The sequence below is a fragment of the Perognathus longimembris genome, chromosome 3, assembly GCF_023159225.1.
Source record: "Perognathus longimembris pacificus isolate PPM17 chromosome 3, ASM2315922v1, whole genome shotgun sequence".
NCBI lineage: Eukaryota > Metazoa > Chordata > Mammalia > Rodentia > Heteromyidae > Perognathus > Perognathus longimembris.
Genome location: NC_063163.1, coordinates 72,992,617 through 73,005,951, shown reverse-complemented (window position 1 = coordinate 73,005,951; position 13,335 = coordinate 72,992,617). Strand labels below are relative to the sequence as shown.

Below are 13,335 nucleotides of genomic sequence, written 5' to 3'. Positions count from 1 at the left end.
AAAGCTCCATCATATATTTATTTCTTATTTTATAGGCTTTATTTTTGGCCAATGAGTCATTTCATACTTTCAAAGAGAGCCAGGGGGCTGGGAATGTGGTTTTGTGGTAGAGTGTTTGCCTGGCATGCATGAAGCCCTGAGTTAGTGGTGCTGTGGCTCAAAGTGGTAGAGTGCTAGCCTTTAGCAAATAGAAGCTCAGGGACAGTGCTCAAACCCTGAGTTCAAGCCCCAGGACTGACAAAAAAAAAAAAGCCAGGCACCAGTGGCGCACACCTGTAATCCTATCTACTCAGGAGGCTGAGATCTGAGGATCATGGTTCAAAGTCAGCCCATGCAGGAAAGTCTGTGAGACTCTTATCTCCAATAAACCACCAAAAAGCTGGAAATGGAGCTGAGGCTTAAGTGGTAAAGCCTTAAGCAAAAGAAGTTCAGGGGCAGTGCCTAGGTCCTCAAGTCAAGCTCCAGGACTGACACCCAAAAAAAAAAAAAAAAAAAGGAACCAAGAAAATGCAGGCTTCAATTAACTTTTTATTTAGGATTTCCTACATTCATACAATTTTTTCCAGTACCAATTCTGTTTTTGAAGCGAACTAGTAGAGTGAAAGGTTTTTTTTAATTTTCAGATGCCTTACAGTGTGTGTGCCATGAACATGTTGCCTGAAAGAGAAAGGCAGGCTTTCCCAATCTTGAACGGCAGGCACTCTACACAACATGAGCGCTTTCGTGCCTTAGAACGGCGCTGGGAGAGCCAAAGGCCTTCCCGCAAAACTTACACTTATAAGGTCCCTCGCCCGTGTGCCTTATCATGTGTCCTTGAAGGCCTGAGTGAGAAATGAAGGCTTTCCCACATTCCTTACATTCATAGGGTTTCTCTCCCGTGTGAGTCCTCTCGTGCTTCCGCACGGAAGTTGAACAGATGAAGGCTTTACCACAATAGGTACAGGAAAAAGGCTTCTCTCCAGTGTGCGTCCTTTCGTGTTTCATAAGGGCACTGGGCGAGTTGAAGACTTTGCCGCACTCCTTGCATTTATAAGGCCCACCTCCAGTGTGCTTTATCATGTGGCCTCGGAGGCCAGAGAGAGACCTGAAGGCTTTCCCGCACTCCTTGCAGTCATATGGTTTCTCCCCTGTGTGCGTCCTCTGATGTCTTCGCACTGAGCCTAAACAATTGAAGGCTTTCCCACACTGCTCACACTGATACGGCTTCTCTCCCGTGTGAATCCTTTCATGGATCCTAAGGGAGCTGGGATACTGCAAGCCCTTCCCACACACATTGCACTTATGTGGTCCACTGCCAGTGTGCGTGATCACGTACTCTCCGAGGCTAGCGAGGGACAGGAAGGCTTCCTCGCGCTCGGTGCATTCATAGGCTTTCTCTCGAGTGGGACTCCTGTCACTGATCTGGAAAGAGTAGTAATAGTTTAAGGTGTTCTCACACTGTTTACATTGATTGGACTTTTCCACATATTCCTGATCCTCCTGGGATTCCTGCCCCATGGGAGAGCTCACACGAGTGCTCAGGGATGACGGGGGCTTGAAGACTGTTCCACACACGCTGCATCCATGGGCTGCTACTCCAAGAAGACGATTCTTGTTCAAATCATGTGCAGTCCAGCTGGAATTATCCGCATTTCCTTCTTCACTTTTGCACAGTGTCTCTGCAATATGAGTGCTGTGGGGGAAAAAAATCAGAATGCATGAAGAATAGCTTGTTGCTGATGCTGGTAGTTCATGCCTCCGATCCGAGATACTCAGAAGGCTGAGATCTGAGGACTGTGGTTCAAAGCCAGCCCGGGTAGGAAAGCCCTTGAGACTCTTATTTCCAATGAATCACCAGAAAACCAGAAGTGGTGCTATGGCTCCAGTGGTAGAGCTCTAGCCTTGAGTTGAAGGCTAAGGGACAGTGCCCAGGCCCCGAGTTCAAGCCCCTGGATTGACAAAAAAAAAGAAGGGATTGTTGTCTGGCACCAGTGATTATACCTGTAATGCTAGCTACTCAGTAGACTGAGATCTGAGGTTCTCAGTTCAAAGCCAGCCCAGACATGTAAATTCAAGAGACTCATCTCCAATTAACCACCAAAAATCCAAAAGTAAAACTGTGGCCCAAGTGGCAGAGTGCCATCCTTGAGTAAAAAAGCTAAGGGATGGTCTGGGAATGTGGCTTAGCAGTAGAGTGCTTGCCTAGCATGAATGAAGCTCTGGATTCGATTCCTCAGCACCACATATACAGAATAAAGCCAGAAGTGGCGCTGTAGCTCAAGAGGTAGAGCGCTAACCTTGAGCAAAAAGAAGCCAGGGACAGTGCTCAGGCCCTGAGTCCAAGCCTCACGACTAGCAAAAAACAAAGCTAAGGGACAATACCCAGGCCCTGAGTTCAAATCCAAATACACACAACAAAAAACAATACCCACTAGAAGTATCACAATACCAAATTTCACATTATACCACAGAGCCATAAAACAAAAACACCATGATAGTGGCACCAAAAACCAATGAAAAAGATTAGAAGTCCCAGGAATAGAGCCACCCACCTACAGCCAACAAACTGTTAACAAAGGAGTCAAAAACCATAAACTGGAGAAAAGATGGCTTCTTCAACAAATGGTGCTGGGAAATCAGAGATCCAATTGGAAGATACAAATAGACCCCATCACCTACCCTGGCCTAAAGTCATCTCCCAATGGGTCACAGAACTAAATGGGTCACTGGAAAGCACAGGTAATGCTCTGGAAGTCACAGATCTAGGCAACTTATTTTTTTAAATCTCTTTTCTTTTTCCAGTGCCAGTACAAAAGCCTGATGCCAGTACTAGAGTTTGAACGCAGAGCCTCAAGCTCATGCTTAATTTTTGCTCTCAAGGCTGGTGCTCTACTACTGGAGTGACACTTCCACTTCTGGCTTTTGGGTGGTTAACTGGAGATCAGAAGTCTCATGAACTTTCCTGCCCAGGCTGGCTTGGAACCCTGATCTTTATATCTCAGGCTCTTGAATAGCAAGGTTTACAGGTGAGAGCCACTGATGCCTGGCAACAATTATTTTCTAAACAGGACTTCAATTGCCAGAAAGCAGAAAAAAATGACAGATGGGACTATGATAAATTGAAGTTTCTTCACAACAAAAGAAATAATCACTGAAATCAATAGACAATCCACAGAAATGAGAGAAAAATCTTCATCAGCTATTCAAAAGCTAATGGATTAATACCTAGAATATACAAAGAGCTCAAAATGTAAACAGTAAAAGAACAAATCAGATTAATAAATGGGCAAACAAGCCAGGCCTGTAATCCTTGTTACTCAGGAGGTTGAAATCTGAGGATCTTCCCTGGGCAGGGAAGTCTGTGAAACTCTTATTTCCAATGAATAAAGAGAACGATGGAAGTGGCTGGCTCTGGTGGCTCACGCCTGTAAGCCTAGCTACAGAAGGCTGAGAGCTGAAGATCACAGTTCAAAGCCAGCCTGAGCAGGACAGTCCATGAGACTCTTATCTCCAATGAGCCACCAAAAAACAGGTGGTGCCGTGGTTCAAGTGGTAGAGTGCTAGCCTAGAGCAAAAAAGGGACAGTGCCCAGAAAGCAAGTTCAGGCCCAGGATGGACCAAACAAACAAAAAGGACACAAGTGGAGCTGTGGCTCAAATAGTAGACTGCTAGCCTTTAACACAAAAGCTTGAGACAGTACCCAGGCCCTGAATTCATGCCCAGATCAGCAAAAAAGAAAAGAAAATTCCATGACAAGCTGGACTTAGTAGCTCACACCTGTAATTCCAGCACTTGGAAAGCTGAGGTTAGAGGACTGTGAGTTTGAGGACAGCCTATCCTACCAGTTGCTCAAGGCAAACTTAGCCTTACTGTATAAGTGAGAGCCTGCCTCAAAACATGAAAAAAAAAATCATGAACTAAAATTCTGTTTTTTGTTTTGTTTTGTTTTGCCAGTCTTGGAGCTTAACCTCAGGGCCTGCTGGGTGCTATCCCTGAGCTGCTTTTGCTCAAGGATAGCACTCTACCACTTGAGCCACAGCACCACTTCAGGCTTTTTCTGTTTATGTGGTGCTGAGGAATCGAACCCAGAGCTTCATGTGTACTAGGCAAGCACTCTACCACTAAGCCACATTCCCAGCCCAACTAAAATTCTTTGGTGGGACATGCCTTTCTGTTTTTAGTGTGAATTACCTTAAATTTCTCCCCTGATTTCTGTACCAGTCTTCAATGTTCTGGTCCCAATTTTCCCCTACAATATACCAAAAAAAAAAAAATCACAATGAGTAGTTAGCTGTAAGAGAAAACATAGTAGGGTCCAAGGTCATGTTGAGTGACAGCTGTGCTTACTTTATATATCAAAGGATTCCAGCCAGTGGCTCCTATCTGTAATCCTAGCCATGTAGGAGGCTGAGATCTGAGAGTCTCAGTTTAAAGCCAGCCCAGGCAGCAAAGTTGGTGAGACTCTCAGCTCCAATTAACCACTCAAAAACCCAGAAGTGGAACTGTGTGGCTCAAGTGGTAGAATGACTGTCATCCTTGAGAGAAAAAGCTCAGGGACAGCTCTAGGCCCTGAGTTCAAGCCCCATGCCCAGCACACGCATGCGCGTGTGTGCACACACACACACACACACACACACACACACACAAAAGACTTGCTTTTGCCATTTCAAATCATGGCACAGTATTAATGGGCAAAAACCACCATGTCTTCTGCTTAAGAGCTTTCCATCCTTACCTATAGAGGCCAGGTTCATAAAGATTTCTCCCACCACCTCTTGATAGAGATTTTTCTGGGCAGAATCTAGAAGAGCCCACTCCTCCAATGTGAAGTTCACCACAACATCTTCAAAGAGCACCGAATCCTGAAACATGGCAGACAGGTTCCAAGAAAGTGATTTCCATGGAACACAGAAGATTCACAATTCAATTCACTGAGTTCACACACAGTGCTGCGCCCACCACACAACCATAAGGTAAAAGAATCTGATGGTCAGGATTCTCATCTCCAGCCACATTTACTTCCTCATAAAGTAGCAGTACCAAGAATGCATGCAACCGATGACATTTTGGTTTGATGGATTGTGTGAGACAGGGCCTTGCTATGTAGCCTAAACTGGCCTTTAACTCTTCATCCTCCTATCTCTGCCTCCCCAGTACTAAGATTATAAATGTGTGCTGCTGTGCCCAACCTGATCTGTATGATTTTTTTTTACTGTATTTATCACAGATCTTTAATGTTAATTTTATTGTTGTTGTGTTTTGTTTTTGGTGCCAGTCTTGGGGCTTGGACTCAGGGCCTGTACACTGTCCCTGAGCATTGTTTCTCAAGACTAGCAGCTCTATTGTTACGGAGTTCGAGGGACAGGGTTCCCCTTCCCTCCAAGAGGCCACCGCTCAGAGACAGTCTCAAGCAAAAAGATGGATTTATTGGGGAAGCAAAAAGTGAACTGGCCAGCCAGGGACACAGCACAGACTTAGGAGATGAAACTATGCCCATGAAAAGTGGGCTGGCTGGCCAGGGACACAGTGCAGACTCGGGAGCTGCCACCAGGACCCCAAGCAGTCCTCAAATTGGGGTTTATAAAGGTAAAAGCATTGCGCAGATGTAGGGGGTTGACGCAGGGGGTTGAGCAAGCAACAAACAAGCCGTTCGCAGAAGCAGAATTTTGGGTCAGGTTGACCTAATCTACTTCCCCCAACATTTCCTACCATGTTTCCCTAGTCAAGATGGGGTCAGCTGTGCTCCCTACAACATTACCAGTTGAGCCACGGCTCTATTTCTAGCTTTTTGTTTCATTGAAGACTCTCATAGATGTTCCTGCCTGGGCTGGCTTTGAACCATGATCCTCAGATCCCAGCCCCTTCAGTAGCTAGGATTACAAGTGAGAGCCAACAGGCACCAACAAGTCTTTAATGAATCTAGTTCACCTTGGAGAAATGAGGATGGAACCAAGACCTAAAATACTAACTTATAAGTCCTGATGAGGACAGGGAATTTGGCTTAGTGGTAGAGTGCTTGCCTGGCACACATACAGCCCTGGGTTTTGATTCCTCAGCACCACATATACTGAAAAAGCCGGAAGTGGCGCTGTGGCTCAAGTGGTAGAGTGCTAGCCTTGAGCAAAAAGAAACCAGGGGGGGCTGGGGATATGGCCTAGTGGCAAGAGTGCTTGCCTCGTATACATGAGGCCCTGGGTTCAATTCCCCAGCACCACATATACAGAAAATGGCCAGAAGTGGCGCTGTGGCTCAAGTGGCAGAGTGCTAGCCTTGAGCAAAAAGAAGCCAGGGACAGTGCTCAGGCCCTTAGTTCAGGCCCTTAGTCCAAGCCCCAGGACTGGACAAAAAAAAAAAAAAAAAGAAACCAGGGACAGTGCTCAGGCCCTGAGTCCAAGCCCCACGACTGGCAAAAAAAAAAAATCCTGATGACTCCCAGGGTGTTTATATTGTTATTATTACTAAAATATACCACAAAACATCTTGTTCATGCCTTTGTGAATACATTCCACTATGAAAGTTTGAAGATTTAAGTCTGGAAAAGAACATTTGTATATGAGGCAAGCTCTCTTTTGTTGTTTGTTTGTTTGTTTGTTTTTGGCCAATCCTGAGCCTTGAACTCAGGGCCTGAGCACTGTCCCTGGCTTCCTTTTGCTCAAGGCTAGCACTCTGCCACTTGAGCCACAGCGCCACTTCTGGCCGTTTTCTGTATATGTGGTGCTGGGGAATTGAACCCAGGGCCTCATGTATATGAGGCAAGCTCTCTTGCCACTAGGCCATACTTGTTCATGCCTTTGTGAATACATTCCACTATGAAAGTTTGAAGAGTTAAGTCTGGAAAAGAACATTTGTCTATGCTCATGTGTCCTTCAATAGAGGCAGCAAAAATGGGTAGCAGCCTGCTTTGCAAGCATGCCAAACAAGAGTGAAAATCCCAATACTGGCAAAAAAAAAAAAAGCCAAGTGTCTGTGGAGAAATAATTGGTTACTGAATTCTTGTGTGGTGGCACATACCTGTAAGCCTCATACCTAGGAGCCAGAGGTAGGATTAAGTTCGAGGCCAGGGTGGGCTATAGACAAGACTCTAGTTCAAAATTTAAGAGACTGAACATCATATGTCATTTGGGAACTGTAAATGAAAAGACAAAAAGTACAGTACGTTCTTATTAAAATAACTGAAATTCTTGCTCTCTTACTACTCTTAGCAATTGAATGTGGCCACAAAATAAAGGATTTAAAAGCTACTTTAACAGTATTAATATAGATCAAAATTAAATAAGTGATTTTTTTTTAAGTACAGACAGTATCTGCATTAAGATGCAGTCTAGACAGGTACTGGTGGCTCACACCTGTAATACAACCTATTCAAAAGACTGAGGTCTGAGGACAGTGATTCGAAGCCAACCCTGGACAGGAAAGTAAACTGTGATACTTTCTCCAATTAATCAGCAAAAAGTCAGCAGCAGGGCTGTAGCTTAAGATGTAGAGTGCTAGCTTTGAGTGAAAAAAGCTCAGGGACAGTGGCTAGGCTCTGGGTTCAAGCCTCAGGACTGGCACATTATTTATTATGATTGTTATGGTTGTTGTTATACAATTACTATATTTTTATTATACAATTACGATATTGTTGTTAAGTGAGCAGGAGTGGAGGACATGGCTCAAGTAGTGGAGCAACTGCCCAACGGGCCCTGGGTTCAAATCCCACTACCGCCCCCCGCCAAATGTAATAGAAATATTAAAATGGTCTTTGTTGTAAACAAATGTGAAATTCAGGAAGCCTGCGGCGCTGTGCTTGGGCTGCGGACCGCGGAGGGGAAGCTGTCGTCTGGAGAAGTGGAAGGGACCCCAGAAACGTGGGGACCCACCCACGAGGGAGGCCACGGGCCTTTCGCTGAACGGGAGATCTCGGGGTACATTCGAGGGGAAAAAAAAGTCAGGGAAGAATAGGGTGAGCCTCCGCCGCCCCCAGGACCCCCTCGTCATGGCACATCTGGGGACTCCCAGGGCTGCGGGCCGGGCCCGGGGCGCTCAGACCGCAGACTGGACCCCAGGTCCCCGCCCCGCCCCCCCCCAGGACCCTCATCACCTCACATCTGGGGACCCCCGGGGGTGCGGGCCGGGCCTGGGACGCTCAGACCGCCGACCGGACCCCAGGTCCCCGCCCCGCCCCGCCCCACCGCCCCCACCGCGCCCGCGGCCCGGCCGACCCGGACCTGAGGAGACCTGACGGGCCGGGACGCCGCGGTGCAGCCCCAGCCCGGCTCCAGCCACGCCCGCACTCACCATCTCTGTCTTCCGGCGTCCCGCGCCCTCCCCGTAGCGCCCCGAAGCCACGGCGGGTCACGGCGGCGGCGGCGGGCGGGGGCGACGACCCCGCCCCGGCGCGGCTGCGTCACCGCGCCCGCCCCCTGCGGCGGCACGCCTGATTGGACAGTTTCCGTAGCCCCTCCCCACCCCCCACCCTGAGTGACAGACGTCAAATAGAACCCACTTAGCTTCCTCTTGAACTTTCCAGCTGACAGAGGCAGGCCCATTCCCCACACACACCCTTTTCTTCTTTTCCTTTTTTTTTTTTTTTTTTTTTTTTTTGGCCAGTCCTGGGCCTTGGACTCAGGGCCTGAGCACTGTCCCTGGCTTCTTCCCGCTCAAGGCTAGCACTCTGCCACCTGAACCACAGCGCCCCCTCTGGCCGTTTTCCATATGTGTGGTGCTGGGGAATCGAACTGAGAGTTTCATGTGTTAGGAGGCAAGCACTCTTGCCACTAGGCCATACTCCCAGCCCTCCTTTTTCTTTTTAAAATTTTTATTGTAAAAGTTACGTAAAGAGGTTTCTTTTTTAAAAAAAAAATATGATTTTATGGTGATTATTAAGGTGTTGTATAGAGGGGTCACTATTGCCTAAGTCAGGTAAAGAAGTACAATTCTTTTTGGACAATGTTACCTCTTCCTTCTCTCTCCCCCAGTTTCCCCTTCTTGTTCCTGCCCACAAGTTACACAGCTTATTTTCCACATAGTGTCAACTGAATTTTTTTAAATAATTTTTATCATAAAGGCGATGTACAGAGAAGTTTCAGTTACATAAGTCAGGTGAAGAGTGACTGCATTTGATTTATTTATTTATTTTTGGTTGGCCACTGAGCCACATGTCTTTGCATTTAAGAACTTGTGTTAGGAACTCCAGATGCCCAGGCATCTGGGCAGAGAATTTTCCAGGCTCTGTTCCCATGGTGTGACTGTGACCTACTGTGCAAAAAGCCCAGGCTAAGCCAGGCACCGGTGGCTCATGCCTGCAATCCTTAGCTACTCAGGAGGCTGAGATCTGAAGGTTGTAGTTTGAAGCTACTCCAGGCAGGAAAAGACTGTGAGACTCTTATTGCCAATTAACTAGCAAAAAAAAAAAAAAAAGCCGAAAGTAGAGGTGTGGCTCAAGGGGTAGAGTGCCAGCCTTGAGTAAAAAAAGTTCAGGGATAGCACCCAAGCTCTGAGTCCAAGCCCCAGGACAGGCATACACACACACACACACACACACACACACACACACACACACACACACAGGCTAGACCAGATAACTCTGCTTCCAGGGATTAGGGGCTTGCCAGAAGACTTGCAGGCCACTTGTAGAATTGTGACCAAGCTTAGACACTTAACTGTAACATCTGTGTCTGGTTTGGGTTTTTGGAGGGTTTTGTTTTGGTTTGGGTTTGGGTTTGGGGTTTGTTTGTTTGTTTGTTTTCCCATCATAGAGCTTGAACTCAGGGCCTGGGCGCTGTCCCTGAGCTCTTTTGCTCAAGGCTTGTGATCTACCGCTGAGCCCCAGCTCCATTTCCAGATTCTGAGTGGTTAGAGATAGGAGTCTCTTGGGGACTCTCCCGCCCGGACTCACTTTGAACTGCGATCCTCAGATCTCAGCTTCCTGACTAGCTAGGATGACAGGCATGAGCCGCCGGCCCAGATCCAGTGCATTTGGATCCTTCACTTTGCCCATGTGGAGGCTCCGCCCATCCCTCACCAGGCACTTCCCGCACTTTGGTTGGCCAGCAGGGCGAAACTTGCCACACTAGCCTGAGTTTGGAACTACCACCTGTAAAACGTTTTCATTAACATTAGCAGGTGCAAGCCAGGCATTGGTGGCTCACACCTGTAATCTGAGCTACTTGGGAGGCTGAGATTTAGGGATCAAGGTTCAAAGCCAATAGGGGCTGGAAAATCTGAGACTCATATCTCCAGTAAACCAGCAAATATCTGGAAGTGGAGGTGTGCCTCAAGTGGTAAGGGGCCAGCCTTGAGAAAAAAAAAAAAGTCAAGCAAGGGGTGAGAAGCCCTGTGTTCAAGCCCCAATACCAGCCGATATTGGGGGGGGGGAATCCTACTTAAGTAATGGGGTTGCACTCCCAAGTTTGTTTCTGGGAGTCAGCCACAATGAATCCAGATTCTACAACAAAAGAGCAGACTGTCAAAAGTTTATTAAAAGGGTAAAACAAAGCTCCTGAGCCAGAGCCAGTGGCTCATACCTGTAATCCCAACTACTCAGAAGGCTAACATCTGAGGATCACAGTTCAAAGCCTGCCTGAGCAGGAAAGTCCAGGAGACTCTTATCTCCAATGAATCACCAGAAAACGAGAAGTGGTGCTGTGGCTCCATGCTAGCCTTGAGCATTTTTGTTTGTTTGCCAGTCCTGGGGCTTGAACTCAGGGCCTGAGCACTGTCCCTGGCTTCTTTTTTTTTTTTTTCTTTTTTGCTCAAGGCTAGCACTGTACCACTTGAGCCACAGCGCCACTCCTGGGTTTTTCTATATATATGTGGTGCTGAGGAATTGAACCTAGGGCTTCATGTATATGAGGCAAGCACTCTACCACTAGACCATATTCCCAGCCCCAAAAGGGGGTTTTTATTTTGTAAGAGTGATGTGGATTTTACGTTTACAGTTCAGGATTGTTGACATTACTGATTTAGTCTTCCCACCGCTAGGGTACAGTTGTTTCATCTAACAATAAATTTTATTTGGAGCTGAGTACTGGTGGTTCATGCCTGTAATCCTAGCTACTCAGGAGTCTGAGATCTGAGGATCAAGGTTCAAAGCCAGCCAGGGCAGGAAAGACTGTGAGACTCTTATGTCTAATGAACCACCTGAAAACCAGAAGTGGTGCTGTGGCTCAAGTGGTAGAGTGATAGCCTTGAGCTGAAGAGCTCAGGGACAGTGTCCAAGCCCTGAGTTCGAGCTCCATGACTGAGAAAAAAATTGATTTGACTATTTATTATTCCTGGGGAGGGGCGCCTGAATTTGTTTTTAATTTAACCATTTGCAAAATAGGAGGAGAGGAAGGAAAACCTTGTAAACCTTAGTCCTGAGGGAAAACAAGGTTCTGTGTCACTTGGCAGACAGGGGGGCAGGAGGGAACACTCACCAGCATGCCTTCCTGGTGATAGTCCTCTGGGCTTATTTTCAATGAACCCCTTCCAGTTTCCTTCCTTCCTTCCTTCCTTCCTTCCTTTCTTTTTCTTTCTGTGTTGGTTCTGAAGCTTGAACTCAAAGCCTGGGTGCTGTCTCTGAGCTGTTTCACTCAAAGCTGGTGCTCGACCACTTGAGCCACAGCTCCACTTCCAGCTTTTTTTGGTGGTTCATTGGAGATGATTCTCATGGACTTTCCTGCCTGGACTGGCTTTGAACCACAATCTTCAGATCTTACACTCCTAAGTAGCTAGGGTTACAGGTATGAGCCACACAGTCCAGCTACTAATTCCTTTTTTTTTTTTTTTCAGCCTTGGGGCTTGAACTCAGGGACTGAGCGCTATCTCTGAGCTCTTTAGTTCAAGGCTCTACCACTTGAGCCACAGTGCCACTTCCAGTTTTCTGGTGCTTTATTGGAGATAAGAGTCTCATGGACTTTCCTGCTCAATCTGGCTTTGAACCATGATCCTCAGATCTCAGCCCCTGAGTAGCTGGGATTACAGGCGTGAGCCCCCGGCACTGGATTAACTACATTTTTCTCTGCTTCCCAACCTGTCATGCTACCTGCTCACTGTGGCAGACACAGAATACTCTAAACTGATCATCCCTTCTAAGTACTGAAGTATTCCCATCATCTCAGAAATCGCCACCCAGAGGACATGTGGCTGTTAGTGTGGTCCTCACCACAAGAGGGCGCAGACTACACCTCCCTTTCTCAAAAAATGACTCAAGGCAAGTTTTTAGACCACTACACTTGAAGTTTGATTTGATTTGACAATAAATGTGATAAAAGAGCACTTATAGGACTTAACCATTCACATATATTAAATATATGTTGTATGTATCGATACATAGATATATACACCTATGAGATAAATAGACAGACAGATAGATGGGGGGGCGCATTAGGATGATGGAACCTGGGCCTTCATGAATTCTAATCAAGCAGTCTGTCTACCACTAACACACATCTTCAGCTCAAACTGTTTTTCTATCTATTTATTTATTTTTGCCAGTCCTGGGGCTTGAACTCAGGGTCTGGGCACTGTCCCTGAGCCTCTCTGTGCTCAAGGCTAGCACTCTACCACTTGAGCCACAGCCCCACTTTTGATTTTCTTGGTTTATGTGGTACTGAGGAATCGAACCCAAGGCTTTGTGCATGCTAGGCAAGCCCTCTACCACTAGGCCACATTCCCAGCCCCATTTTTTTTTCAGTAGTGTTAAGATTTGAACTTAGGGGCTGGGAAAGTGGCTTAGCGGTAAAGTGTTTGTTTAACATGCATGAAGCCCTGGGTTCAATTCCTCAGTACCACATAAACAGAAAAGGCCAGAAGTAGTACTGTGGCTCAAGTAGCAGAGTGCTATTCTTGAGCGCAGAGAGGCTCAGGGACAGTGCCCAGGCCCTGAATTCAAGCCCCAGAACTGGCAAAAAAAAAAAAAAAAAAAAGAAATCTGAACTTGGGGCATTATACTTACCAGGCGGTTGTTTCACCACTTTGAGCCATACCCCAGACTTTTTTTTGTTTTTGTTTTTGTTTTGTTTTGTTTTTGCCAGTCCTGGGCCTTGGACTCAGGGCCTGAGTACTGTCCCTGGCTTCTTTTTGCTCAAGGCTAGCACTCTGCCACTTGAGCCACAGCGCCACTTCTGGCCGTTTTCTGTATATGTGGTGCTGGGGAATTGAACCCAGGGCCTCATGTATAGGAGGCAAGCACTCTTGCCACTAGGCCATATCCCCAGCCCACCCCAGACGTTTTTAACTCTCATCATTTTTCAATTAGGGTCTCTCTTTTTGCCTGAGCCAGTATGGACTACAACCCTACTATTTACACTTCCTACAAGGCTAGGATGACAAGCACACACCACTGCTCCAAGCTGTTAATTGTTTGGGATAGGATCTTGTGCCCACCAT

General features: G+C 46.8%; 1 protein-coding gene across 1 annotated transcript; it reads right to left on the bottom strand.

Moving 5' to 3' along the window:
* Positions 1-515: 515 nt before the first annotated feature.
* Positions 516-8,309, bottom strand: LOC125348756 (zinc finger protein 791-like). The gene is made up of 4 exons (XM_048342283.1): positions 8,260-8,309; positions 4,715-4,841; positions 4,171-4,228; positions 516-1,672 (listed from the first exon to the last, which is right to left on the bottom strand). Exons 1-4 carry the CDS (start codon positions 8,260-8,262, stop codon positions 703-705), a joined length of 1,158 nt encoding a protein of 385 aa, XP_048198240.1. The 5' UTR covers positions 8,263-8,309; the 3' UTR covers positions 516-702.
* Between the last annotated feature and the right edge of the window lie 5,026 nt (positions 8,310-13,335).

Excerpts from the sequence above, each read along its gene's own strand:
- LOC125348756 (XM_048342283.1), bottom strand. Across the intron at positions 4,229-4,714 it reads TATGAACCTGGCCTCTATAG|GGGAAAATTGGGACCAGAAC; the intron begins GTAAGGATGGAA and ends GGTATATTGTAG. Across the intron at positions 1,673-4,170 it reads AATCAGGGGAGAAATTTAAG|CACTCATATTGCAGAGACAC; the intron begins GTAATTCACACT and ends TTTCCCCCACAG.